Source organism: Calonectris borealis, chromosome 25, assembly GCF_964195595.1.
Source record: "Calonectris borealis chromosome 25, bCalBor7.hap1.2, whole genome shotgun sequence".
NCBI classification, from domain to species: domain Eukaryota; kingdom Metazoa; phylum Chordata; class Aves; order Procellariiformes; family Procellariidae; genus Calonectris; species Calonectris borealis.
In genome coordinates this window covers 604974-628250 of record NC_134336.1, presented here as the reverse complement: position 1 = coordinate 628250, position 23277 = coordinate 604974, and the positions used below count along the sequence as shown (strand labels likewise).

At 53.8% G+C, this 23277-nt stretch overlaps 2 protein-coding genes across 2 annotated transcripts in view; one reads left to right on the top strand and one right to left on the bottom strand.

The window, feature by feature from the left end:
* EPHA10 (EPH receptor A10) overlaps positions 1 to 23258 on the bottom strand; it is a 79837-nt gene extending 56579 nt beyond the window's left edge. The window contains exons 1-2 of the mRNA XM_075173881.1: positions 23218 to 23258; positions 20824 to 21046 (exon numbers count right to left, since the gene is read on the bottom strand). The gene's annotated coding sequence lies outside the window, so the exon portion shown is untranslated. The remainder of the gene's footprint in view (positions 1 to 20823; positions 21047 to 23217) is intronic.
* MANEAL (mannosidase endo-alpha like) lies at positions 20343 to 22148 on the top strand. Its single transcript, XM_075173882.1, is given in 4 exon segments — positions 20343 to 20593; positions 20998 to 21074; positions 21513 to 21817; positions 21820 to 22148. Coding segments are annotated over 4 exon segments (909 nt in total). The 5' UTR covers positions 20343 to 20395.
* Positions 23259 to 23277: the final 19 nt, after the last annotated feature.

The window sequence follows — 23277 nt, the reverse complement described above, 5'->3', positions numbered from 1 at the left end:
TCCCCACCACCCCACGCCACTCCCCCGTGGCTGCCGTCTTTACCCAGTTCTTACTCGCCTTGCCGTTCCTGCTCTAATCACAGTTTGCTGAGTTTTAGCCAACAGTTTGTCTCATGTTTGACTGCAATGCATGCGGTTTAGATCTCCTGCACTCCCATTCTCTGGCAAGTAACCGCTCGGATGCCTGCCTCGCCGCTCGGGACAGCCTGCCCGGATCCGCAGGGTCCTGAGGAACAGCCTGAGGAACCCGTGGTACATCTTATCCCACTTTCCATTTACTGCTAGTTTTTTGGAGCTGTTCATAATCCAGCTAGCTCAAGGTGTTGGGGCATCGCAGTGGCCTTTCCCAAACAAGCCAGAATTTTCCAGCTGGACACCTCTAGCTTTGTGTCAAGTTCCAGTTTCCCCAGCCAGCGAGTCCCATTGCCTGCCAGTCAGTCATTAAGCTCACATCAGCTGTTGGCCGGTCGTTACAGCACCAGGATGGCTGCAGTCAATGCCGACAGCTCTCCGGGATTGTTTGTTCACACGCCTGCGGAAAGGTTTAGCCTCACCAAACATCCCCATAAGGGAACGAGGCAGTTGGGTCTGAGATGACTTCCCATCCCTCCCCGCCCCGTAGCAAGGCACCAGCAGTGTTGCCTTTGTTTTCGCAGGCAGCGAGCGTAATCAACATGGGGCCGCAGGCAGCCCCAGGCAGAGAGCGGGGCTCTGCACATCCTCGTGCTGCCGCACGCCGTGGGAGCCTGGCAGCACGGGGACCGGAGCCGAGGGAGCAGCCTGGCCCTTGCACTCGGCATAGGACTGCGGTTTATGTTTTGCTTTCTCTTGTAACTCTCTGTTCCTGACCTTGTAACTGTTAACTCTCAAACCTGACCTTAAGCCTTGCTAAATACATTTTTTCTCTGTGTTACCGTAAGGGCTGTGCGATGCCGGGAACGACGCTCAATCAAGGCAAGCCAGAGAAGCAAAGGGTCTCCGCGGGGCATGCCAGCCACGCACGCCGCCAGGCTGCACGGGGCCGGGAAGCTTTGCCAGCTGCCAGCACAGACCCGCACCTCGTAACGCATTTGCCTCCTTGCAGAACAGACCAATAGTGGAAACCCCAAGCAGTTTTTCAGGGCTGGGAAGCAGCACCAAGTGGGGTCCATGGCCGGAGCCCAGAGCAGTGCAGAGGCCCCGTGGCAAGGAACCAGGCAGAGCTGGGCCACCAGCGCATGCCACGGGCTGGGCCGAGTGCGGAACAGGTCCGCCACACCGCAGGCATGGACCGAGAGCTGGCTGCAACCCACCACAGCACATCAGTCCCACGAGACACGTCCCCCTGCCCTGGCGTCCCGCTCACCCACTGGCCACTGCAGAAGAGCAGCCACAGGCAAATCACAGCAGTGACGGTGTCTCGGGAGGCAGAGCAGAGCAGAGCAGCCAGATGCCACATAGACTTCAGAGAGCAGTAAAGTAATTAAGTATTGACTGAGAACGTCCTAGGCGAGCCCCGGATGCACATTACATTCTGCTTAACTCAATAATTACCATATATATTATCCCTTTCCGCACTCTATCTTTATTAAGCTAAAAGGTCTGTAATTAGGTACTAGGTTTAAGTGTAAGATTTTAATTAATTCATATTATGAAATATAATTGCTTATTAGAGATGATGTTGCACATTCTATCACACCAGTATCTCTCTGGAATATTTTAACCAAAATACAATAGTTTGTCACAGTGGGTGAGCAGAGGTTTTATTAATCAGGCACTGGGATGCAAAACATCCTCTACAAAGCCAGAAGAAACCAACAAATTGGTAAACGATTTGGTACAAACCCATTCTCAGAACCATTCCCCCTTCCAAAACTGAGCAGGACACGCGATGCCACTGCAGCCGCTCAGCGGCGTCCCCTCCACCCAGGGGAGAGGCTTCGTCCCTGCCGGACCCAGGTCTGCAATGGCCCCGTACGAGCATCCGCACACCGAGCACACATGAACGCCCGCACCGCGGGGTGAGACTCCGGCCGAGAGCTGCAGTCACCGACGCAGACCACACAGAAACACGAGCAACAGACGCCACCTCCGAAGCAGTCAAGAGATTTGCCCGGTGGTGTTTTCAGAAACAGGCAGGGCTGGCAATGCTGTGGTCCTAGAAAAGAGGAGACGGTTTCACAGCGTCACGTCCGTGGGAGCCCCGACCCGGCAGCGGCCAGGGCAGACCGGGTGAGCTAGAGAGCAGTCAGCAGGAGGGGAGGCAGCCAGGGTCCGCGGGTTTTGTCACCCCTCCCAGCTCTCCTGGCATCCAAGGAGTGCAATTTGCAGGGAGCCACGTTCTTCTCTTAACGAGCCTTGTTAGTAAACCTCACCTGAACTCCCACCTGAAACTTCGTATTCCCTTCGCACTCGCTGGCGGCTGCAGAGGGAGCCTGGCTCAGCCAAGAGGCTGCAGCTCCCACTGCCGAAACCAGCCCCATCGCCCACCACCAGCACAATGGCCTGGCGTCTGCAAATGTATTTAGCTGACGATTTAAGCTTTGATTCCATTTAATTTAGATGTTAAAAGAGTTTTATTTTAGGACTTAATATGTTATTTATGAAGGCACGTCAACACAGCATATCAATTTAGCAGCTGTTGCTAGTTTACTATGAGACGTTGTTTAAGACAGGACAATCTGTCTCGCTATATAATGTCAATTCTGTGGCACTTACACAAATGCAAAATCACTACAACATTAGAAACAAACAACAGCCATACTAGAGACTTGGAGAAATACCTTGTAAACTGCACAATAAATTATTGACTTCACGGCATTTGGTGCTGAATTAAAATGATAAACTAGAGTTTTTATCTGCCGAAAGCCATTTCCATGGAGTTGAAGCAGCAGATGGTCTTTTCTGGAGATAAAGGACTTCAAAGCTTTGCCAGTGCAGAGAAGAACTGGAGGTTTAACATATGTATTGTAAAGTTTAAGAGGAGAGCACCTGGTGGTGCAGCCTGACAGTGGCTGGCACGGCTCTGCCTCGCAGGTGGCAGCCCGCTGAGCCCCAGCTGTCCGAGCGGGGCCAGGACCCACCGCAAGGCACAGCCCAGCCAGGGTGTGTTCAAAAGGCTGTATGGACCCAATTAGCTGTTTATCAGGGGTTCCTTCATACTTATCCAGGAGGGAAACCCCAACAGTCACAGCCTTCCCTTCATTCACACTAACAGCCTGTTCTGGCCCTGTTTTATGAGTCATTAATTCCTAATAAGTAGAAAACTGCATGATGGGCTTTGGATATGAATAGTTTACTGTATCAGAGACAATCCATGATCTAAATTACCAGCTATAAATCAATTTTTCAATGTTGACATATCTTTAATAATGACAAATGAAGAATTTATGGATGCTGCTAAAGTTCACATCAAGATTTTGATTTACGAGCATGCTGAGCTCAGGTGGAGCCATCAACCCCAGGCCCAGCACCTTGTCCCAGACTTGGACACCAGCGTGTCCCTCACCTGCACTCCGGTGACTGTCAGTCTCCCATCTCCCTCCTGTGCTGCGGGGCTGGAGGTCCCCATGCACCATGGCCAGGCAGCTGCAGGTGGATCTGAGCTTCAGCGGCTTCTGCCTCCTTTGCCAGCTCCTGCCGTCCTCACCTCCACGCTGCAGACAACCGGGACAGTTTTCTTTCTGTGCTGTGAAGGATCGCCCCCCTTGTCCAGAACACATCGTTCTCAGGTGGTGCTTCTCCCTGCCTCTCTATTTCTCTTGACTTCACCTGCAGACACCCACTCTCACCACCCATGAGGGTCTGTGGGGGGACAGACGCTAGCATGGGGTGAGCTGTGACCATCTGAGCTTTCGCAGAACTCAGGACACTGAACCGGCACAGACCTGCTGCCGAGAGCTGCCAGGCTGGTGGGAGAAGGGCTGGAGCAGAAAGCTGGGAGCCAAGAGACACTGAGACATTGGCTGCAAGAGGCCAACAGAGACCAAAAAATGGCTTGGCCACCTGCAAGGCTGAAGACAGTCTCATTTTGTAATAGCACCATGGTAATGGTAGTAGCTCCACCATGTACTTCACACAAACAAGACATGAACAACTATAGACACAGGCACAGCTCTCCTCCGTCTGTCTGCTGGCTCTGCTTGTCTGTTTATGCTACCCGGTGCTTCAGGACGCATCTCCTGACATGGGCTGCTATTCTCATGCACACGTGCCAGAAAGACCTTCTGGGCTGGAAAGCTGCTTTTCATTTGATTTCAATTTACTGTTGGAATTAAGCTGGTGTAAAACAGTGTGTGAAGAGAAAAATTACCATGTCTGTTTAGAGAGCGTAAAATAGGTACTTAACTGTTTGACCACTTAGATGGTGGGGTCCAAATCAATTTTCACCCAGCTCACGTCCTTCCACAATTAATAAGCTGAAAATGATGTTTGTTAGAAGCAAACAGTAAACAATAAATAACCTCAGTGCCTGTCGCTCCTCTCCTTCAGGGTCATACTCTGCCTTTCTCCTCTGCCTCGCCTGCACCCTGGCTTGCACCCGCAGAGTGGCCACAAGCAGCATTAGTGGGAGCCACAGCACCCGGGTTCGTGGGTTCGGACTGCGTGGCACATTACAGAGGTGCTCCCTTTGAAGATGGCAGCCCGCTGCGAACCAAAGGCACCTGCAGCACTCGGCCCTGCTGCGCCGGTGCAGGACAGGCCCCGGGAGCGGGCGCCCCGGCGGTGCTGCCCAGCCCCTCTGGATGGGGCCAGGGGAGCCCCCAGCCTCTTCCCTCTTTGCCGAGGCCGAGGGAGGGAGCCCCCGGCACCAGGGACGGAGCGGAAGGGGGCTGTGCTCGCCAGAGGAGCTATACACATTTCAAATTACAAGCAAAATTACAGAGCAATCCCAGTGACGTCCCTCCAGCACACACGGTGGGACCTGCACCACTCGAGCCTGCCTGTGCTCTGCCTGCACTCTGCCTGTCCGCAGCGTGGCCAACCCAATCCGGCCATGGCAGCACCCCGCTCCCAGCACCGGCCTCTCCTTCCCCGTATGGAAGAGCCAACCCTGATCCATCTTTCTCGAGCGAATACTACATACGCATGCCGTGAAAAGGCAAGGCAAGACACACAGATTAAGAATCAGTTTGTTCCCGCTGTAACAAGGGTGAGAGCACAATGGTCATTACCGGCATCCCCACTCCCGCACCCAGGGGTGCACACTGGTGCACCCAGGACCGCAGCAGCTCCGCCAGGGCAGCACCCACCGGCTCTGCGGCAGTGGACGGGCAACACGGAGGGGACCGTCCTGCTCAGCTGTAGTAGGGCTGGGGCTGCTTGGGGTGAAAGTGGGGGGCTGATCCCCTTTCCCACCCAGCCGCACATTTAACAAAGTCTGGAAGCTGTGCAACGAGAAGCACTGAGCTATTTGTCCCAAGCCAAGGCCATGACAACTCCCCAGCCAGCCAGAGAAACATTAATTGCTAAGCAAGTAATTAGTGGCTACAAAATATGACCAATACAATTACACTGAGGGGTTTTTCCCTCTCTCTGTCCAGTCTTGGCACTGAACAGTCTTATAATTAGATGACAAAACTGACAGGCAGCTCATGAAACAGCCCGTCCTCGCCTTTTGCAGAGGCTCCCCAAATGTTCTGCACCAATAATTACTAATCAAGTTACTTCTTTCAGTACTAAAAAGGCGTTCCACAAGTAATTTGCCCGTAACAGCACAGGCCCGGTGCTGGCAAACAGCCCCGTACCTGCAGAGCCCAGCGGGTCTGGGACGGCTTCAGCTCTGGGCTCAGGGACGCTCCCTGAGGCGACCCCCCCACCCCAGCTCGGGACCCTCCTGTGCCCCTAGGGGCTCCGGGCTCTGCATGGCCGCTCCGTCCCCTGAAGTTGCCACCCAAGGGCACTCGCTGTGGTGCACCCCACCACCGTCCAGCGCGCGCGCTCCTCCGGCACGTCGCGACGGGAGCCCCCGACGTGGCCAGGAGATGAACGTGGGCGAGGGACGGGGCAGATGAGAGAAGGACAAGCAATACCTGACAAGCCCTGCTCCTTCCAGCCTGTCATCGGGCACAAGGATAAACGACGTGGGGGAGGATGAATGGGCACGGAGGCAGCAGCGTGCCCGAGCCTCTCCCGGAGGTCCGGCCTGCTCACCCGAAGCCAGGCTCGCCCGGTCCTCACCTGCACGGGGACATGCCCTCCTCAGCACCACTTCATCCCAGATGTTCACAGCTGCTGCTGGTGTGTCCTGGCTCAGTGGCACTGTAATGATGTCATCCATCTGCATTTTCTAAGACTATTTGGAAAAAAAGCCCACAAGTCTGTAATTTGTCATTATAATACAGACCTGGAGAACAGCTGAACAAACCACTAATATTGATCAAACAAACAAACAAAAACCAATAATGGCTTCTATCGAGCAGAGACCCAAAGCTGATGGATGACCTGTAGCAGCACAGGAGAATTATGTGTGAATTGCTATTGATTTCCAAAATCAACATGTAAATTTTGCCTCACAATTGAAGTATCAGGGGAAGTTTTTGCTTTTAGAAAGTCTTTTCTCTCCCTGTGACTTTTTTGGGGGAAATAACATTCACTCCAGCCAACTCCACATTATTCTCGCGGACACAGAGCAAGCTGGTTAAACTCAGGCACTGGCACCTGGGGGCTGGCCTGGGTTTGAGCGTCGCAGGGCATCCTCAGAGTCCTCCTAGACGCTGAAATGCTGACACAGGGGCAGAGCATCCGAGAGCAAGCAGGATGCGGTTCAGGACAGGGGCCTGCAGGCCTGGTGTGGCACCAGTGCAAACCCCGTGAGCCACCACACCTGCGACAGCACTGTCGGCCACTCTCTCGCGCCAGCGCCGGCAGGAAGGGTCCCAAGCCGTTGCTGCGTTTCGGCACAGAGCACCCCTGCTGCCGGGGGGAACAGTGCAAGACTGTCTGTCCAAGCTGAAGCACCGAAACCTGTATTTTAGACCCAAATAGGTGCCCACCGAGGTTTCTGAAGGACCAAGCACCCGCCACTCCACCACGGCCCCAGTATGTGGCTCTGGCCCACGGCTTTACCCCAACAGCCCACGTGTGCGACCAACAAGCTCTACAACTCCTGCCCCACTGCCTCCAAACTTGGCTCCACATTTGGGCAGGAGCTCAGCACATCGCTGTGAAATCTAAACCCACAGCGCTCGCCCTGAGCTGTTCCGTATCATTAATGGAACATCTGCCATGCCGCAAACAATGCAAAGTGTTCAGCGCTTCTCCCATCACTTACCACTAACAGCATTAGTCTTACTGCTATGAACAGAGTGTGCAGCAGAAGGCCAGAGCCTACTAACGCCTGGCAATCTGAAAATGTTAGAAACAACCTCTCCCCGTCCCAGCACAGAAGAGCCACTGGTGCCTCTGAGCGATCCTGCCTGGCTCTGCAGACCCAGCAGCCCAGGACAGCACTTCCCACGTCAGCAAATGCCGGTGGTAGCTGCCGCTGGTGCACGCACTGCTCTGCTTCCAGCAGCTCAGTATCTGCCGTTCCCCTACATCCCCAGCCTTTTATCATTATCTAACCCATGACAAACCCATTACAATGCTAAAGATTGGAATTACTGTGATCCCAGGCAGATACCCAGGAACTGGCCCAGAGAAACAGCAGTGTTTTGCACAAGGCAGTAATAAATTACTGAAGGTCACCTATGATTTATCACTGCTTTGGATTCCAGACAGTGACACAGCTTCACCCAGGGAAGCAGCCCCGTGGGTGCCAGAGCATCTGCTCTGGTTGAGTCTCTAACAGTGATGTTTTTGCTTATTTTATTGGATGGGAAGCATCCCCAATAAGCATGCTGTCTGCTTGTTTGAGTGATGCCTTTGCCATACAACACTGTGAATTTACATCCCATCCACTGTGCACAACTGCTCTGACAACTGGAAAAGCACCGTCTGGGGAGAGGACAAGCTCCAGGAACTGCAGGCGGCTCCCACACAGGGCGAGCTCTGCTCCGCCAGCCCCACCTGCGCGCTCCCCCGTCCTGCCCGGCAGAGCGAGTGAAGAACGTGGCTGCAGCCAGCTTCCCTCCAGAGGAAAGCGGCACCTTTCAGTGTGATCCTGATTGTGAGGGAGAGCCTCAGCCGCGCAGGGACCTGCAGAGCTAGCCTGGCAAGGGGTATGGACACAGCCCCTTCCTCCCGTGCCTCTCCATGCACTTGGGCCACCTCCCCCCCCGGGTTCTGCTTCCTGCTGGAGCATCCCCATCCCAGCTCCGAGGCTGGGTGCCCTGAGGTTTCGGCAACACTTTAGGGGCTCCGAGACCCCTGCCAGCAAAGCCTCCTTCTTGCTGGCTGTTTGCCTGCCCGGTGGCAAGCAGCCCACAGGCTTTCCCAAGACGAGCCCTGCCCGCAGCGAGGGCAGGCAGAGCGCAGCAGCACCGGAGAGGCAGCCAGGGCAGCCCCCAGCCGCTGGTCACAGCCTCTCCGACAGGTGCGACTCCGCACAACCGACCAGCCGCGGATGCTCCCACTGCTCAGGCAGCTGCCGCGGGTGCGAGGCCCCAGCCTGCAGGTATTCCTGTGCCTGCGTCCCTTTGCCCCAGGGCTGTCCTCTCACCTCTGGGCTCCGATTCTGCCTCTCCCGGGGCTGAGAGAGCCCAGTGCAGCCGAGGAGGAGTCAAGGGCACAGACAAGCACTACTCGCAGCAAGTCCCTGCCAGTTCACGCTGGCAGTTGCAACTTTTCACTTTAGAAGCAGGAAAAATAATTACCAGCAACTTTTGAAAGTAAATAAATAGTTGGTGAGCTTGCATTATTAATGGTCACTTCAACTGTTCAGACACCTCGGTCATTACTAACAAGAATAATCTGATGCCAATAAAACTCTTTGCCTATCGTGTTGCCAACATAAAAAAACCCAATGTGTTGTATTAAACCAGCTACCCTCAAGCACAGAGAAATTATCTGAAAAACAAGCTCAGAGGCTGGCGAATCCCCCGAATGCATCCCTGGTGCAGGCTGGGTCATTATCACCAGGACGGGGCAACTATGCACACAAAGAGGGGAGCAGGGACCAGGCTGGGGGACGGCTGGGACATCCCAGCAGCTGTGGGGGACTCAGAGGACCCAGAAATATTAAGAAAAGCTCTTTTGTTGGAAGTGCAAGGGCTAGATGACAGCATGAGCTGTCTGCCCCAGCCAGAGGCTGCTCTGCGCCCGAGCCCAGCAGAGCTGCAGGAGACGCAAGACACATTCCTAGTTTCAGCCCTGCGACTCCCCAGACTTGGTCCCAGCAGGGATGAGTTTTTGCTGTGCTCGTGAATGTGCCAGAAATGGCTGCAGGTGACAGGCACTGCCAGAGAGATAAGACTATGCAGCACTGCATTGTGTTTTCATCTTCAGAGAGCTTTAAGATGCTAAGAAATTAACAGCATCTTCTCCTGGGCACAGCTTTTGTCCCTGCGTGAAGGTCTGAAACACCAGGCTGGCATCGCGGAGACGTGCTGCCAGAGCCTATCTGCAGGCTTGAGCTGCTCTGATTAGGAACAATTAGACAAGAGGGCAGAGAAACCCCAAAGAGAGTGGCTGCCTCTGACACAGGCTCTCGGCAGGGCTCCGGCTGCAGCTGCCAGCAGGAAAGGCTGAAGTGGCACTTCTGCAAGTGCAGTTAATGCTACTGGAGCCTCCACCTCGCTGCAAAGGGAGCAAGGACAGGCCACTCTTAGCCAGCCCTTCCTCTGCCGTCACCCACTTATGGGGCGGGGGACATCAGCAGGGGCAGGGCTGCCCCAGGGTTTGAAACGCACAGGTTGTCTGTGCAAACAGCTCTCCAGCCCCCTGCACGACACCTCCAGCCCCCCTGAGCCAGAAGCTGTGTCCCTCAGTCCCAGCAGCCTCCCTCCTTCCAGGCCGTCCTGCCGGTGCCCCGCGGCGCGATGGGGACGGGCAGCCTGCCACCGCCAGCAGCGCCTGGCCCCGTCCTCACATCTGGTTGGTGGCAGCGGCTGCGTTTCTTGATATCCCTTTCATCTCATCAGAGGCTGCTAGATTTAATTCCCTGCACTTTGGTATAAAGTCAGGGTCCCATCCGGAAAGCAATTTGTGCCTCCCAGAGCAGGCGGTCGTAACATTTCCCATTAAAATGTAAATTTGGCTAAGTTTTCTGGCATCTCTTTTCCTTCCTTAAGGAAAGAAGAATATGAACTTGTATTATTTTTTCCATCAATGTTATCTTCCTCTCAGTTTTGTGCTAAGTAAAAAAGCTGCCCGATATACACCTTACGCAAATTAAATTTGAATTGAGTCTGACAGCACAACAGGGATCGAGATTACGAAGAGATGTGCTAGCCTAATTGGAATCATTTCCAAGAGGTTATTCGCAGAAGTGTTAACCACGGAAGGCACAAGTGGAGCCACACGTGGTCTCTGCACCAAATGCTCACCTCGGCCGAGCCGCCCAGCGCTGCCGGCATTGCCCTCGCGGTGCAGGCAGGAGCGGGGTGGCTGCCCGGCCGGCTGCGGGACCAGCTGCTCCCGACACCAGCAGCACCTTGCCAGCAGCGTCGCCTCTTGGGAACATGCTGGATGCTGAGTTTAGCTTCACTGATGATTGCAGCCTGCCAACCAAAACCAGCCTTCGTCCGCCAGGCACTGCCCAGACACACTGTGGGTGTGCCGCAGCCACCGACAGACCCGAGAGCTCTGGGGGTACGTGGAGCCAGAGCCCACCTGCAGCCCACCCCAACAGCAGGGCCACCATGGGCCACCTCTGCAGCAGGGCATGGGGTGGTCCCAGGACCGACCTCCCCCGCAGACCCCCATCAGCTGCCCCTCGCGCCAGCCCCTGGGGCTCCTGGGGCCAGCCAGATGCCAGCGGTCCATGCCCCACCACGATCCCTGTTCCACCTCTTGCCTCCCCAGCAACTGCAGCAACATGCTGTGCCCCCCCACCAGCAGAGAGGGGAAGGGACATCTTGTAGCAGGCACAGGATTTTGGCCAAATATGCTCAGAATAATTAAACCAATTGTTCTGCTCACACTGCACTTTTTAAAAGATGATCTTTCATAATTAAAACCCAAAATCCCTGTAGACTCACCATTGCTTTTCCCTTCAGACACCTGGAGGCAGGGAAGCGCTCTCTCCACGTCTCGGGAAGCTTGTCAGAGTCTGAAGGGTATTTAAAGGATACGACTATACACCACGGGGAAAAACCTGAAAATTATCTTTTGATGGTCAGCTACGCAGAAACCAACAGGGACCAGGCTGCCTGTCCCAGGGCTCCCTGCCCAGAGCTGCTGCTTGACACGGCTCGTCAAAGTCACACTGGAGCAGAGCGGCTGCAGAATTAATAGGGGAGCACGATGAATTAATTACTACCTCCAACTGCACTTCTAGTGGGGATAATTTCAGGTGCAATGGTTTGAATGACATCGTTTCAAAAAAAAGTCTCCCATTCTCCTGACTAATTTAAGGTTAACTAAATTTGTTTCTCACCAGGAGACAGCTCATCAGCTCAGCTCACAGTAGTGACAGCTCTGCAAGCTCCCGCATGTCCCTGAGAAGCAGGAGACGCTTTGAGTTTTGTCCCCAAGAAGCAGCAGGGTCCAGTTGTGCCTTACCCTTGCTTCTCTCGCAGAGCCCCCCATGGGAGGTCCAGCAAGCCGGCCACCCTGGCACGGCTGCTCCCGTGCTGTCCCATTGCCCCAGGCATGGCTGCTGGTCACCACGTCATCCTAAACACAATTTGCCACAGTTTGCCTCCCCTGAAGGGCTCCAAGAGCTGCTCAGGTGCTGGGTGAGGTGGGGAGAGGCTGGTCCCTGCAGGGGACTCTCTGTGGGCCAGACTCTCTGTGGGCCAGCGCGCCCTGTGCAGGGGAGCAATGCTGCATTTGATTTTTCAGTCCCATCTCAGAAACCACAGCCTCACCGCTCCGGCTGCCTGCGCTCGGCACGAGCCACCCCGTCCCGCTGGTGTGACGGCCACACAGCCTGGCCAGCCCCACCGGTCGCCGCTCCGTGCGGGAACAGCCGCTCTCGGCACGCAGCGGGGCCAGCCCCGATGGCCACGTCGGGCAGTGGACGGCCCACATCGGGCAGCAAGCTCCCGCAAGCAGGCTCGGGAGTTCCCACTTCCCGAGAAATCTTGTCAAAACAAGCTGTGGCTAATGACAGTTTGCGTCACGGCATAATGAAGTAATTGCACTTGACAGAGCTGCAGCCAGCCCACTTCTCAGCTACTTATGGGCAGAGTTAATGGAGAGCATCATCACAGACCCAGGGGAGAGTGGGCTCATGAATAAAAATTGATAGCTTCGTTGCAAAGAGGGGCCTCATCCAGTGCTTTCCCTATCCCAGAGACCCCCAGGCCCCGGGGACAAGGGTGCTCCCCAACGAGCCCCAGGGCCCCAGCGTGGCTTTCCAGCGGGGCACAGGCAGCTCCTGGAAAGCAGCACGCGGCTCAGACTGTAACCGAAACCTCTGTCCCCTCAGCAGCAGTAAGTGAATTAGCAGAATCAGCCAGCATTAATTATGCAGAGAATCATTTGCTGGTGAAATTAAAAAAAAAGAGGATCTAATTTAATCAAAATATAATTAAATGAATAGTTAATTTAACAATTCCGCAGTGAAAACCCCTTGACCTCTGGATCTATGCTCCCTGCAAGCACGGGCTGTTCATCGCTCCAGCGCTTGGCTCTGGCAGCGGTGGTGGCACCTTATGGCACCCCTGTCCCCCGGCACGTCCCCACCTCGACCTGCGCTGCCCAGAACCCTCTCCCCAGGGACTCACCCTGCAGACATCTCCAAGGTGTCAAGACCAGAAAGGGTAAATTACAGCCTTTTTGAAAAAGGGAGAAAAAAAGAGAAGAGATGGGCATACACAGACCACATTACCTTCAAGCCCCTGAAAAATACCAGTCCCAATAAATATTTTCTTAAGGAACTGGAAAATAGGAAGAACATGAGCAGCAGCCAGGTGGAATTCCCTCCAGAAAAGGGAGCTGAGACCAAATCTGACAAATGTGTCTGGAGTGACTTGGGAGAGGGGATGCTGTCTGGGGAAGTGGATTCTCCAGATGGCCTCAAGGTCCCTTCTGTCTCTATCATCTATGCTTCTTCAGACTAATTCCTTAAATCAGCATCCTGTGGAAATTTGCCAGGCATTCTGCCAACTCTGGAGCTGGAAGAAGGGCTGGAGGACAGTATAAATGGATATGCATGCACAGCGTGTAAAAGGAAACTGGGTTTTTGCAATAGGCCCCTATAATCTCCGGAGATAAACTCAAAGGAGTGTTTTACAGCAGCCTCCTCTTGAGACAGCAAAGCCCTGGCTCAGAGATGCAAGGTGTGTGTAAGAGAGGCAGAACAGCCCCAGCCGAGAACTGGCTGTCTCATGGATGCCCCTTCCCACACGCTGCTTCACAGCCCTCTCCTGTTACAGGCAGACTCATTCCTGCAGCAAAAACAAGAACTGCAGCTCAGCATCCCCCTCTATGTACAAAAATGGCCTAGATGGACAAGATCATCTCTCCTGGCTGTAATCACAGCAAGTGAAAAATCCTCACTCTGAGCTTCAAGCATCTGGCAAGGCGGACTCTGCTCCATCTGGAAGCTTTTCCCCATGCGCTGGACTATCTCCTAGTCAAGGCATTATAAGAAAATAAATCAGAAGGAGATTAACATAAATATTGTTTGAAAGATTTAATCAGCTACAAATTGCAATGTTATGTTTCCAGCTTAATTAGCCCAAGCCTGGTTTTCTTTTCTCTGTATTGTGAAGTAGAGTGAGGGCATTTAGAAGCAGCATTGCAGATCTCAGTTTGCAGTGATGGAGGAAAACTTCTCCCTGGCTGGGGCTAGCAGATGCCTTGGGTAGCAGGATCTCTGGGGGAGGCTGCTCTTTGCAGCAAGAATGGTGCTCCGGTGGCTTCCTGTGCCACTCTGTGACAAGGAGGATGTTCCAGCCTTGCAGGCACGTTGCTGCCGCACCCACCAAAGCAGGACTTAGCTGCTTGGCCTTCAACGACATCAGTGCCATGAGAGGCAAAGAGCCCTCGGGCACGGAGGTGGTATTTGTGAGAGTCTGCCCAGGGACAGCACCTCACCCCTGCACAGGCACAGAGCAGTTTTGGAAAGACTTCCTGACTGCCCCATCAAAGACATGACTTGAGGCATATCTGCACCTGGCAGACCATGCCTGTACTGTGGCACTGTGAAGCATACATGTTCACTCAGACCTGCAGAGCTCGAGGAAGGACAAGGAATAAATCTAGTGTCAATTATAGCTAGAGATGGCCAAAAATGTGTAAAAAATATTAAAGCGATTAAATACATTCTCTGCGGCACCTTCATGTAACAAGAGTTATTCCTGGGCTGCTCTAATTTATGTCCTACTTCCTACAGTACTCCAAACAATAACCAAAAGTCCACAATAAGGGACGCTCCAACTACAGCAGCTGGGAAAAGTTCTCAGCGCAACCACTTCTCCCATGTAACAGCTGCACAAAATAAAAAAGGGTATGAAAAGCCACAGGCTTTTAGTCACCAACTGCAGCAGCAAGAATTACATTGTGGACATGGGGAAGCACTCAATAAACATCAGTAGATAAGATCACCGTGAGAAGCAAGAATTACCCAGCAACTGCCCGACATCAGACAGACCCGATTACTCGGCCAAGGCTTCCAAACACAAACCCCTGACAGCATTTTTCCCCAATGGCTTCAACAGGGATGGAAAGGGTCAGACACAACAGCTTCACCTCTGATATCAACACGGACTAAGCCTGCCTGGTCTGTTGTTGCTCATTTGAATCATCGCTATACGAGTTTGAACTGGCTCTGCTAATGAGGTTCTAAAGATGCATTTTTATTTGGAGGGCAAGCGCTAATTAAAATGCAAACCATGTATTTCCTGCTCTGAGTGCTCATGCCAATGTGATTTCAACAAGGGTTGCAAACACAAGAGTCACCCTGATCTGTACTGCTCCTCTGAATTGGCTTATGAAAGTGTTTGTAGTTCCACCTACAAGATCTAAAAAGGCATCTCTCCCCACTCCAGCAGAAGCTATTTGTCTAATCAGCATGTCCTAACTGGTGATGAGTGTATTTTCACAATGCATCTCAGCAGATAGCTTGCAGTCTCCCAGACACTCACCATTGCCGTCGGTCCTGATGCCGCGTCCCCTCGCCCGCTGCACTCACAGTTCCTGGCACTGAGTCTTTGCACGAAGTCACTCAGCATAGCAGCAGGGCCCCATTTTGGAAAGTACCAAGAACACCTGAATAAGCAACAAAGCCTGGATTTGCTCCGCGCTGGTGCATCCCGGAGGTGCTGACGGTGCCCAAACGCTGACAAAAAGGCTGGTCACTTTAGCTGGTGCTGAGTACATCTCCCCGACAGCTACAGCGGCCTGCAGCCACCCAGAAGCCAGAGGAAAGACATAATTTATAGTGCCTGCATTTCCTGCAAGGGAACAAGGGCACCAGCCATTTCACCCATGCCTGATGCATGGCTCATCTTCTTTGATGCTGGTGGCACAAATAAAACTGTCACTTGCAGGGACACTGAACGCCAGCAGTGTGGAATGAGCCAGAAGCAGAGGCACCAGCTGAGATGCCGATTCCCCAGCTTTCTGCCCACCAGGGCTGCTCACAAAGGCCACGCCAGGTTGTGGCAGAGAGGCAAGGCTTCGGGCACCCCAGAGCAGACCAGAAAGCTGGCCCCTTTCAAGCAAGGCTGCTCTGCCTCTGGGCTTTGCCTCACCTTCTCACAGACCATCGCCCCCCACCCAGCTATGGGAAAACAGCCCTTCCTGGCCGTGAGGGCATCACCTCCATCCGCACGCTTCCAAGTCCCCAAGGGGAGGGAAGACCTCCCGCAGCAGAGACGCAGCAGCCGGGAAGCGGCTCCCAGGAGGCCCCTGCGGTTCAGCTGGCTGCGTCCACGCAGGGCAGAGCTGCATGCCGTGCCTGTGCCAGCACAGGGGTCAGGAGCACAGCTGCACCCCGATTATTGATGACGCAAGATTAGCTTGTCTGAACAGGGAAATACAGCACCGGAAAAATCGGAAACATTTGGAAAGTGGATGGCGGGCGTGGGAGTGATGAATGAGTGCTGGAGGAGCCCAACAAAGATCAATGAATAGCTGATGAGCTGAGGAACAAGACAGGGGGGCAAGCTCAGCATGCAAATACAGAGGGAGCAGAATTGGTAGGGAAATTGCTCCCTATGGTGAGACGTTACAGTGAGCCCCCAAACAGCTTTTACATCCACACCACAGCTGCGGGGGAAGCCAGGCATCAGGGCAGCTGGTTCTGGCTCTGTTCATTGTTGGTGCAAACTGGGGGCTGTAGAGAGCAGACCGCCCGCACTCATGGCCTGCCAGGGCCCAAGGAGGGACCGCTCTGTCCCTTCCACCAAGTCATGCCCTCTGCTCAGAGCAGTGCCTATCAGCACTGCAGGGACAGTCGTGGAGGGGAGAGGGTCCTGCGCAGGCAGACAAAAGGGAAGTGATCCCTCTTTTATTTCCCTTGGTCCCTCTATCCTGCAGGACACCTGATTTGGAAAGACAAGGTAAGAGCAAAGGCTCAGAGAAGGGGAAGTACCCAGAGACCCCTCACGCACACAGTTTGCAGATGACAGTAACTCGCCCAGCCTGGTGCTTCTGGGCTTTTACAGCAGAAGCTCCACAGACAGGCAATTTCTGTGAAGACATTGCTTTGGGGTCAGCTCTGTGTGTATTACAGTCCATTAGCAGCGACTGAGACAGCTGCTCATGAGCAATAAAGATACATAACCACCTCATGGCACTCAGACACTGGGAAAAATCATCCCAGCGTGTGCTTTGCAAGGACCAGGCACAGGCAGGAGAGCAGCACCACGTCCTGCCCTCCCTGGCAGCCGCTCGCCTGCAGTGGGCAGCTCAGCACGCAAGCCGCCATCTGCACCACGCCGAGCCCACGTCGGCATGGCCCCAGTGCAGCACTCACTTATTAATGCTTTTAAGCAACCGTAGACACTGTCAGCCGGTACCAAGGCTCCCTGCGATGGCCTAGCACTATCTAGTGGTGGGAGACACGGCCCCGGCAACTCGGCCACCCTGGAAGCAGAAGGCTGGAGGCCTGGCTCAGCTCACGGGGCTGCTCAGAGAACAAACCTGTATGGACGGAGGCATCAGGGAAGCCAGCGGGAGAGTCATTTAGGACAAGCGCCGTCTTCAGCAATGAAGTAGTGAGAAGTGCCCTGGTGCAGTAATTTTTGGGAACTCATGTTTCTGGGCCTTCTGCACTACAGGGTGGTTGAGTCGAGTGGGCTCAAGGATGGGACTCCAATAAAAACTGATCCTTGCGATACTGCTGGAACACAAATCACACAGGCAGCGTGGAGACCCTGACTGAACCACATCACCATTTTACCCGGTTAGATATGGCTGTTAGACCTGAAGATCCCGACTCGTATACCACGTGCCCCCTGCTCATTGCTTCCAAATAATTTTTATTTAGATGGTTCTGCCCTCCCTTCAGCTCCTTCACCTGCCAGTTCATAAATTAAACTTCAGAAGCAGTTTCTAGAGGCGTTGAACTCACAGAGGGAGAAGAGTGACAGCAAATTTACTGGTCTGCAGACTTCTGTCCAGTACCCTTGTCCCTGGCACCAGATACAGAAAGAGAAAGCTCTTCCCACCTCCATGGAGCATCCACCCTCTGCAGCCTGACCTCTCCAAGTAGCCTGAAGTTAGCTATTTGAAAGAAAATGACAGCAGCTACTTGTGGGATGATGGGCTGAATAGAGCAATTTAAAACTGTCCATCAAAAAGCAGTCGTATTTAGCCCCACTGCCTCCTGCCCCGCAGCTGGTTCTTGGTGGGCTCTAGCATGCTCCGGCATAAGGGTCTGCCAATCGGGAGGTCACAAACAGCAGCGTCCTTCGCACAAGCGAATGAAAGAAATGACTCAGAAAAAGACTACGAACACAGCACCACTAACTTCCTGAGCTAGCTGGCTCAGCATGACGCTCACTGCACCCACAACTGGCAGCCGCGAAGTTAGATTAAAAAGTGTCCTCATCTCCAGCAGATGACAGCAAGTAAGAGGCAAAGGGGGGAATGAAGCTCACCGAGTCCCTGAAAAGGCCCAAGCAGATGTGAGCTGATGAACAAACACACAGGAGTGTCACCCCCCGGCATGAATCAGGCCTCCAAAATTACCACACTGGTCTTGAAGAGATTTGAAAAATAAATGGGGGAAGCAGGAGAGGCTTTTGCTTGCCTTATACTCTCTGAGCCACTAAAGTATATTTGCACCATGGTTTCTGATCTCCCCCTGCAATCAGGTCCAGCAGCTTCCTTCAGAAGGTATAGCTGCATTTGTGTTCTGACCTCATAGATCCAGAAACTGGAGAGGTAAGAGTTGGATGCCTCTCTCCACTCCTTTGAGTACAGCATTTCTACGGTATTTATACACAGAGATGAAGTGTTCCCAGAGCAAGTCCCATGCGTGCAGCTTTCAGGCTCCAGCAGCACTTGTGCCCTACACCCAGATGAGACAGAGGACGAAGATGAGGTTCCCTGTTTTACAAATAACTCTTCATCTGAGCAGAGGGGGATGTTCCTTGCTGCTCTTCCAAAACTGGCTCTGTGCTGCTTGTAGCATCCACGTATGGTGAAGCATGAAATACAGCTGAGACTAGGACTTGCTAGGACGCTGCTATGCCCAGGAACAGAGGAGCGGGCATCAGCCCCAGAGCAGGGCTGGTGTACAAACAACAGGGAGAAGTTTGCCAAACCTCTTTGGCAAACTCAGGTGGCACTAGTTACTGTGATTTTAGAGGCCAAAACATACTCAAGGCAATACAGCACACAGGATCACACGAGGGCTGGCCAGGCACTTTCCTCACTGGATCCCAGCACACCAGCCAGAACCGGGACACTCTCCCAACACCCCTTTCCACTGATGTCCTACCAGAACCACTGCTGCCAACCTGGCACCCAGCCCAGTTAGTTCTTGCACACATCTAACCCAGCCAAAAACCACAGAAAGCTCTGAAAGGCAAACTTCTAGCTGTTTCTACAGCTCGCTAACGCTTACCCACACTGCTCCCGCAGACCACGACTCTGCATGGGTGGTTGTCATGAGGAAATGCTGCCAGGAGGCTCCAGCACTGTGAGGCGGCATGGGCTTCAGCCAAGTGAAATAATGGAAGCCCCACAGCTGCTGGGGCGCCTCGGAAGCCTGTTTCTGATTTGCAGGCAATTTGTTCCCTCAACAGGTTCATCTCATTACTGGGTTTCCATTTAGCAGGAGTTTTATCGCCTGTAACATTTGTGCTTAACAGATTCACCCAATTAAAATGTTATTTCCTTTAGCAGCTCGGATAGTCACATTTCAGTGTTTGCTGGAGCGTGTTTTCCTTTCCTTGATAAGTTTAGTCCTTCATCAACCACTTGTTCCGAGGGTCGGCGACCAAACGCGGACGGCAGCCCCTGCCCTTCCCTACTATCGGCCGCCTCTGCCCCTCCCAGCCGGGGCCGCTCTTGCGAGGAGCACGGTCGGTCCCGCGGGGGAGCAGCCCCGAGCGCCGCCCGCACGGGCAGACCCACCGGCCATGCGCCCGGTCCCTCCCCGCGGGCCGGGCCGCCCCGGGCGCGCAGCCCCCCGGGAGGGTGCGGGGGACACCCGCCGGAGGCTCCGCGGGGCCGGGCCGGGCGGGCTGCGGCGCTGCAGCCCCGGCCGCCGCCAGCGGGGGCCCCGCCGCCCGGGCCGGGCCGGGCCGGGCCTCCGCCCAGCGCCGGGCCGGCCGAGCGGGCGCTGCGGCGGCGGGGCGGGCGCTGCTGCTGGCGGGGCTCCTCGCCCTGGGCCAGGCCCCCGCGAAGCCGCCCGCCGCGGGCGGCCCCTCCTACGACCTGCACGCCGCCTACTACGCCTGGTACGGCAGCCCGCGCTTCGAGGGCCCGTACCGGCATTGCGACCCCCGCCTCTCGGCCGGCTTCCCCCGCGGCCGCCACGGCCCGCCCGACCACATCGGCTCCAGCTCTGCCCCGCGCTCGGCCCTACAGCTCCCGCGACCCCGCCGTGCTGGAGGAGCACAGGGGCCAGCCGCGCGCCCGCCAGCCCCGGTCCCCGAGGGAGGCAGGCGGCCCCGAGCCCCCGGAGCCCCCCAGACACCGACCTCGGGGGGCCGGGGCAGGCACCGCGTCACCGGGGCCACAACTCGAGCGGCTGCGGTCGCCCCGCTCCGCTGTGCTGCCATGCCCCGCACCGGGCACCACCCGGCCTCCCCGCCGCGCCGCGCCCCGCCCCGCCCCGCCGCAGAGCGCTGCTCGCACCCGAGGGCCCCACAGCTACCTCGGCGCCTGGGCTGGGAGCGTCGATTACAGGGTCTGGTAACCACGGCTTAAACACCGCAGGTCTTGAACAGGCTTAAACGCCGCAGGAATGACGAGAAACTGCACTACTGATGCACAGGAAAAGTTTAAGAGCAAAACGCATCTGACCGAGACCTGCCTGTTACATGCGGCTGTAGGAGCGCTGGTCCTGTCCTGATACCCGCCCGGCCTAGCAGACGACAACAGGGAGCCGTCGCACAGCCTCGTGCCTTCTATACTCGATGCTGCACACAGATACGCCATAAAGGTAAGACTCTTGTCTGCTGTTGGAGGCCGTTAAACACGAGGCCGGTGCTGTGCTTGGGCAGAGGCCCTGCCCCTCTGCTTCAGTGACTGCGTTAAAAGAAACAAGTACTTGCGTTTAAGACAACGTGAACAATTTTTCATAGCTAAGTACGGGGCTTTTCCTCTTCTTAATAATGGGGATTTTCAGTTTACTTGTTACTAGTGTTAGGGAAAACTAGTGAAAGCCCTGACCTCACTGAGTAGACTGCTGTATTCTGCATGTGTTGTGAAGGAGTCCTCCCAGTCTGCCCACGGCGGGTGACAGAAGGTCCTGTACAGTGGACCAAGGGTCTTCTGGGAGATCAGGGTGCAGAGAAAGCAATACCAGTGCGATGAAAATAACCATCTCCATGGTCTCTTTTGGAGGTTGCCTTTCATATCCGGCCATACAAAGGGCGCGATGACCACACTGTGCCTGGGAATATCAAATACATCATGGACAAGTAAGTTTTTCATGTAGGCTAAATCCATCTGCGTCATGTTGTTTTAAGCACAAACAGTGTGCAGAACTTTGAATTAAATGCATCAGAATAGTCTCCAAAAACAGTGCACAGGGGAGGGAGCAGCCTAGAGCGAGCCAACGGGGCAATACTGGGCAGGGGTCATAATCAAATCCCGCTTTCTCCGGCACTTCAATCCCTTGCCTTCAGAACCCAAAATTGCTTTCTTCTACTCAAGTTTCTAAGCTTATCACACCTCTACCCTTTCTTTCAAAAAGGAAAGGAGCAGGCACAGGCACTCCCATGAAGACGGAGATAAAGGTTCTGGGGAAGAAGGCCCCTACAGCAAACCAAGTCCCACACCATGCGTGCCTTATAATGGAAATGCCTGCTGAGGGCTTATCACCCCAGCCTCTGAAAAAGCTTTGTGCTCTCCTCTAGATACGGATCACACGCAGCTTTTTATAAGTACAAGACCAGCACCGGCAAGAGTCTCCCGCTGTTTTATATCTACAATTCCTACTTGACACCAGCTGAGTCCTGGGCCAACCTTCTCACGCCATCAGGCTCCCGCTCTCTCCACACCACCGCTTACAATGCTGTGTTCATAACGCTGCTGGTGGAGGAGGGACACAAGCACGATATCCTCTCCGCAGGGTACGATGGCATGTACAGATACTGTGCATCCAGCGGTTTCTCTTTTAGCTTATCCCACCAGAACTGGAAACCAATCAAAACTTTCTGCGACTCAATAACCTGATGTTCGTCCCCGGCATTGGCCCAGGCTACATTGACACCAGCATTCGCCTCTGGAACAACCACAACACTTGGAACAGAGTCAACGGGAAGTACTATGAAACAGCTCTGCAGGCTGCTCTCATGGTCAGGCCAGAGATCATCTCCATCACATCCTTCAACGAATGGCAGGAAGGCACCCAGATCGAGAAAGTCGTACCCAAGAAGACGCTGACACGCCTTTATCTGGACTACCTTCCTCATCAGCCGAGCATGTACCTGGAGCTGACTCGCAGCTGGGCAGAACATTTCAGCAAAGAGAAAGAGCAGTGATTGATGTGACTTCAGGATTTGCCTTACTCGGAAAAACATCCTGCTGACAAAGCTGCAGCAGAGAAGAACTTCAGAAAAAAGCACTCGAGGAGACGCAGCCACAGAAGCTTCAGCCTAAACAGGCCGCTGAACACGAGCAGCCACCTGCAAATATCCCAAGGACTGCGTAAGCCCCAGCTATGGACTCACAGGAGGAAGTGTTACAGGGAGCAGGATATCCACAAACAGCAGTCAAATTAATTTTCTGCAGATTTAGTAGAAATGACCCTTTCAGAGCTCAGGGGTGCTGGCTTGGGGGCCAAAGATCTGTTTTTTCCTACCGTGTGTATGTTCTGTGATGTCTGACGTGGTTAGCTGGGTTCCAGCATTCATTTCACCATACGGCCTTGGCCCGCTGCCTGCAGTGATCACATACCCCCTCACTCCGCTAGCGAGTCTGTCAGAGCATTTCTCTATCAGCTTACTGTAAAGAGGAGTAAATAATCCTCCAAATTGTCTACTGTAGGTGAAACTAAGCCATGCCCTCTACTTTATCCAACCTCTCCTATACCAAGGAGTTCTGCGGTGGGCGTTGTCACTGTGGTCCACTGTATCCACATAACTAAAGACAATTAGAGCTGGAACACTAGAGACTACTTACTACTACTACTGTATGTGCAGGAAACCCAGGAAATGCAATGATCTATACTAAAAGCTCTTAAATGATTGTTTAGTGTTACATGTTTTGAAAATTTAGATATGAAGTTGCTTTATCCCTTTTAGAACCAAGGAGAAAAAATATTTGCAATAAAAATGCAACTGAAAACACCATTAATTTGTGCTTTGAAAGAGGTACAGCTCCCAGTAGCTTTCCCTCTTTTATGATTTTAGCCATGCTTGGACCCTTCTAAATTAGCCATAAAATTAATTTATACTTGTCTATATCAATAAAATGAGAAGTAGTAGCTCCAGATGTGAAACGAAGTTCTATGCATGATGACTTCATACACGTTCTTGCTAAGCACCTAAGTCCATCAAAAGTGATGGACAACAATGCCTAAAAGTAAGTATTTATAACAAAATCATGCAAGTTGCTTACCAGTTTTTAAATTAATAGCAGCTCCATAAGCTTTACTTTTCAATGAAGAATAAATACCAG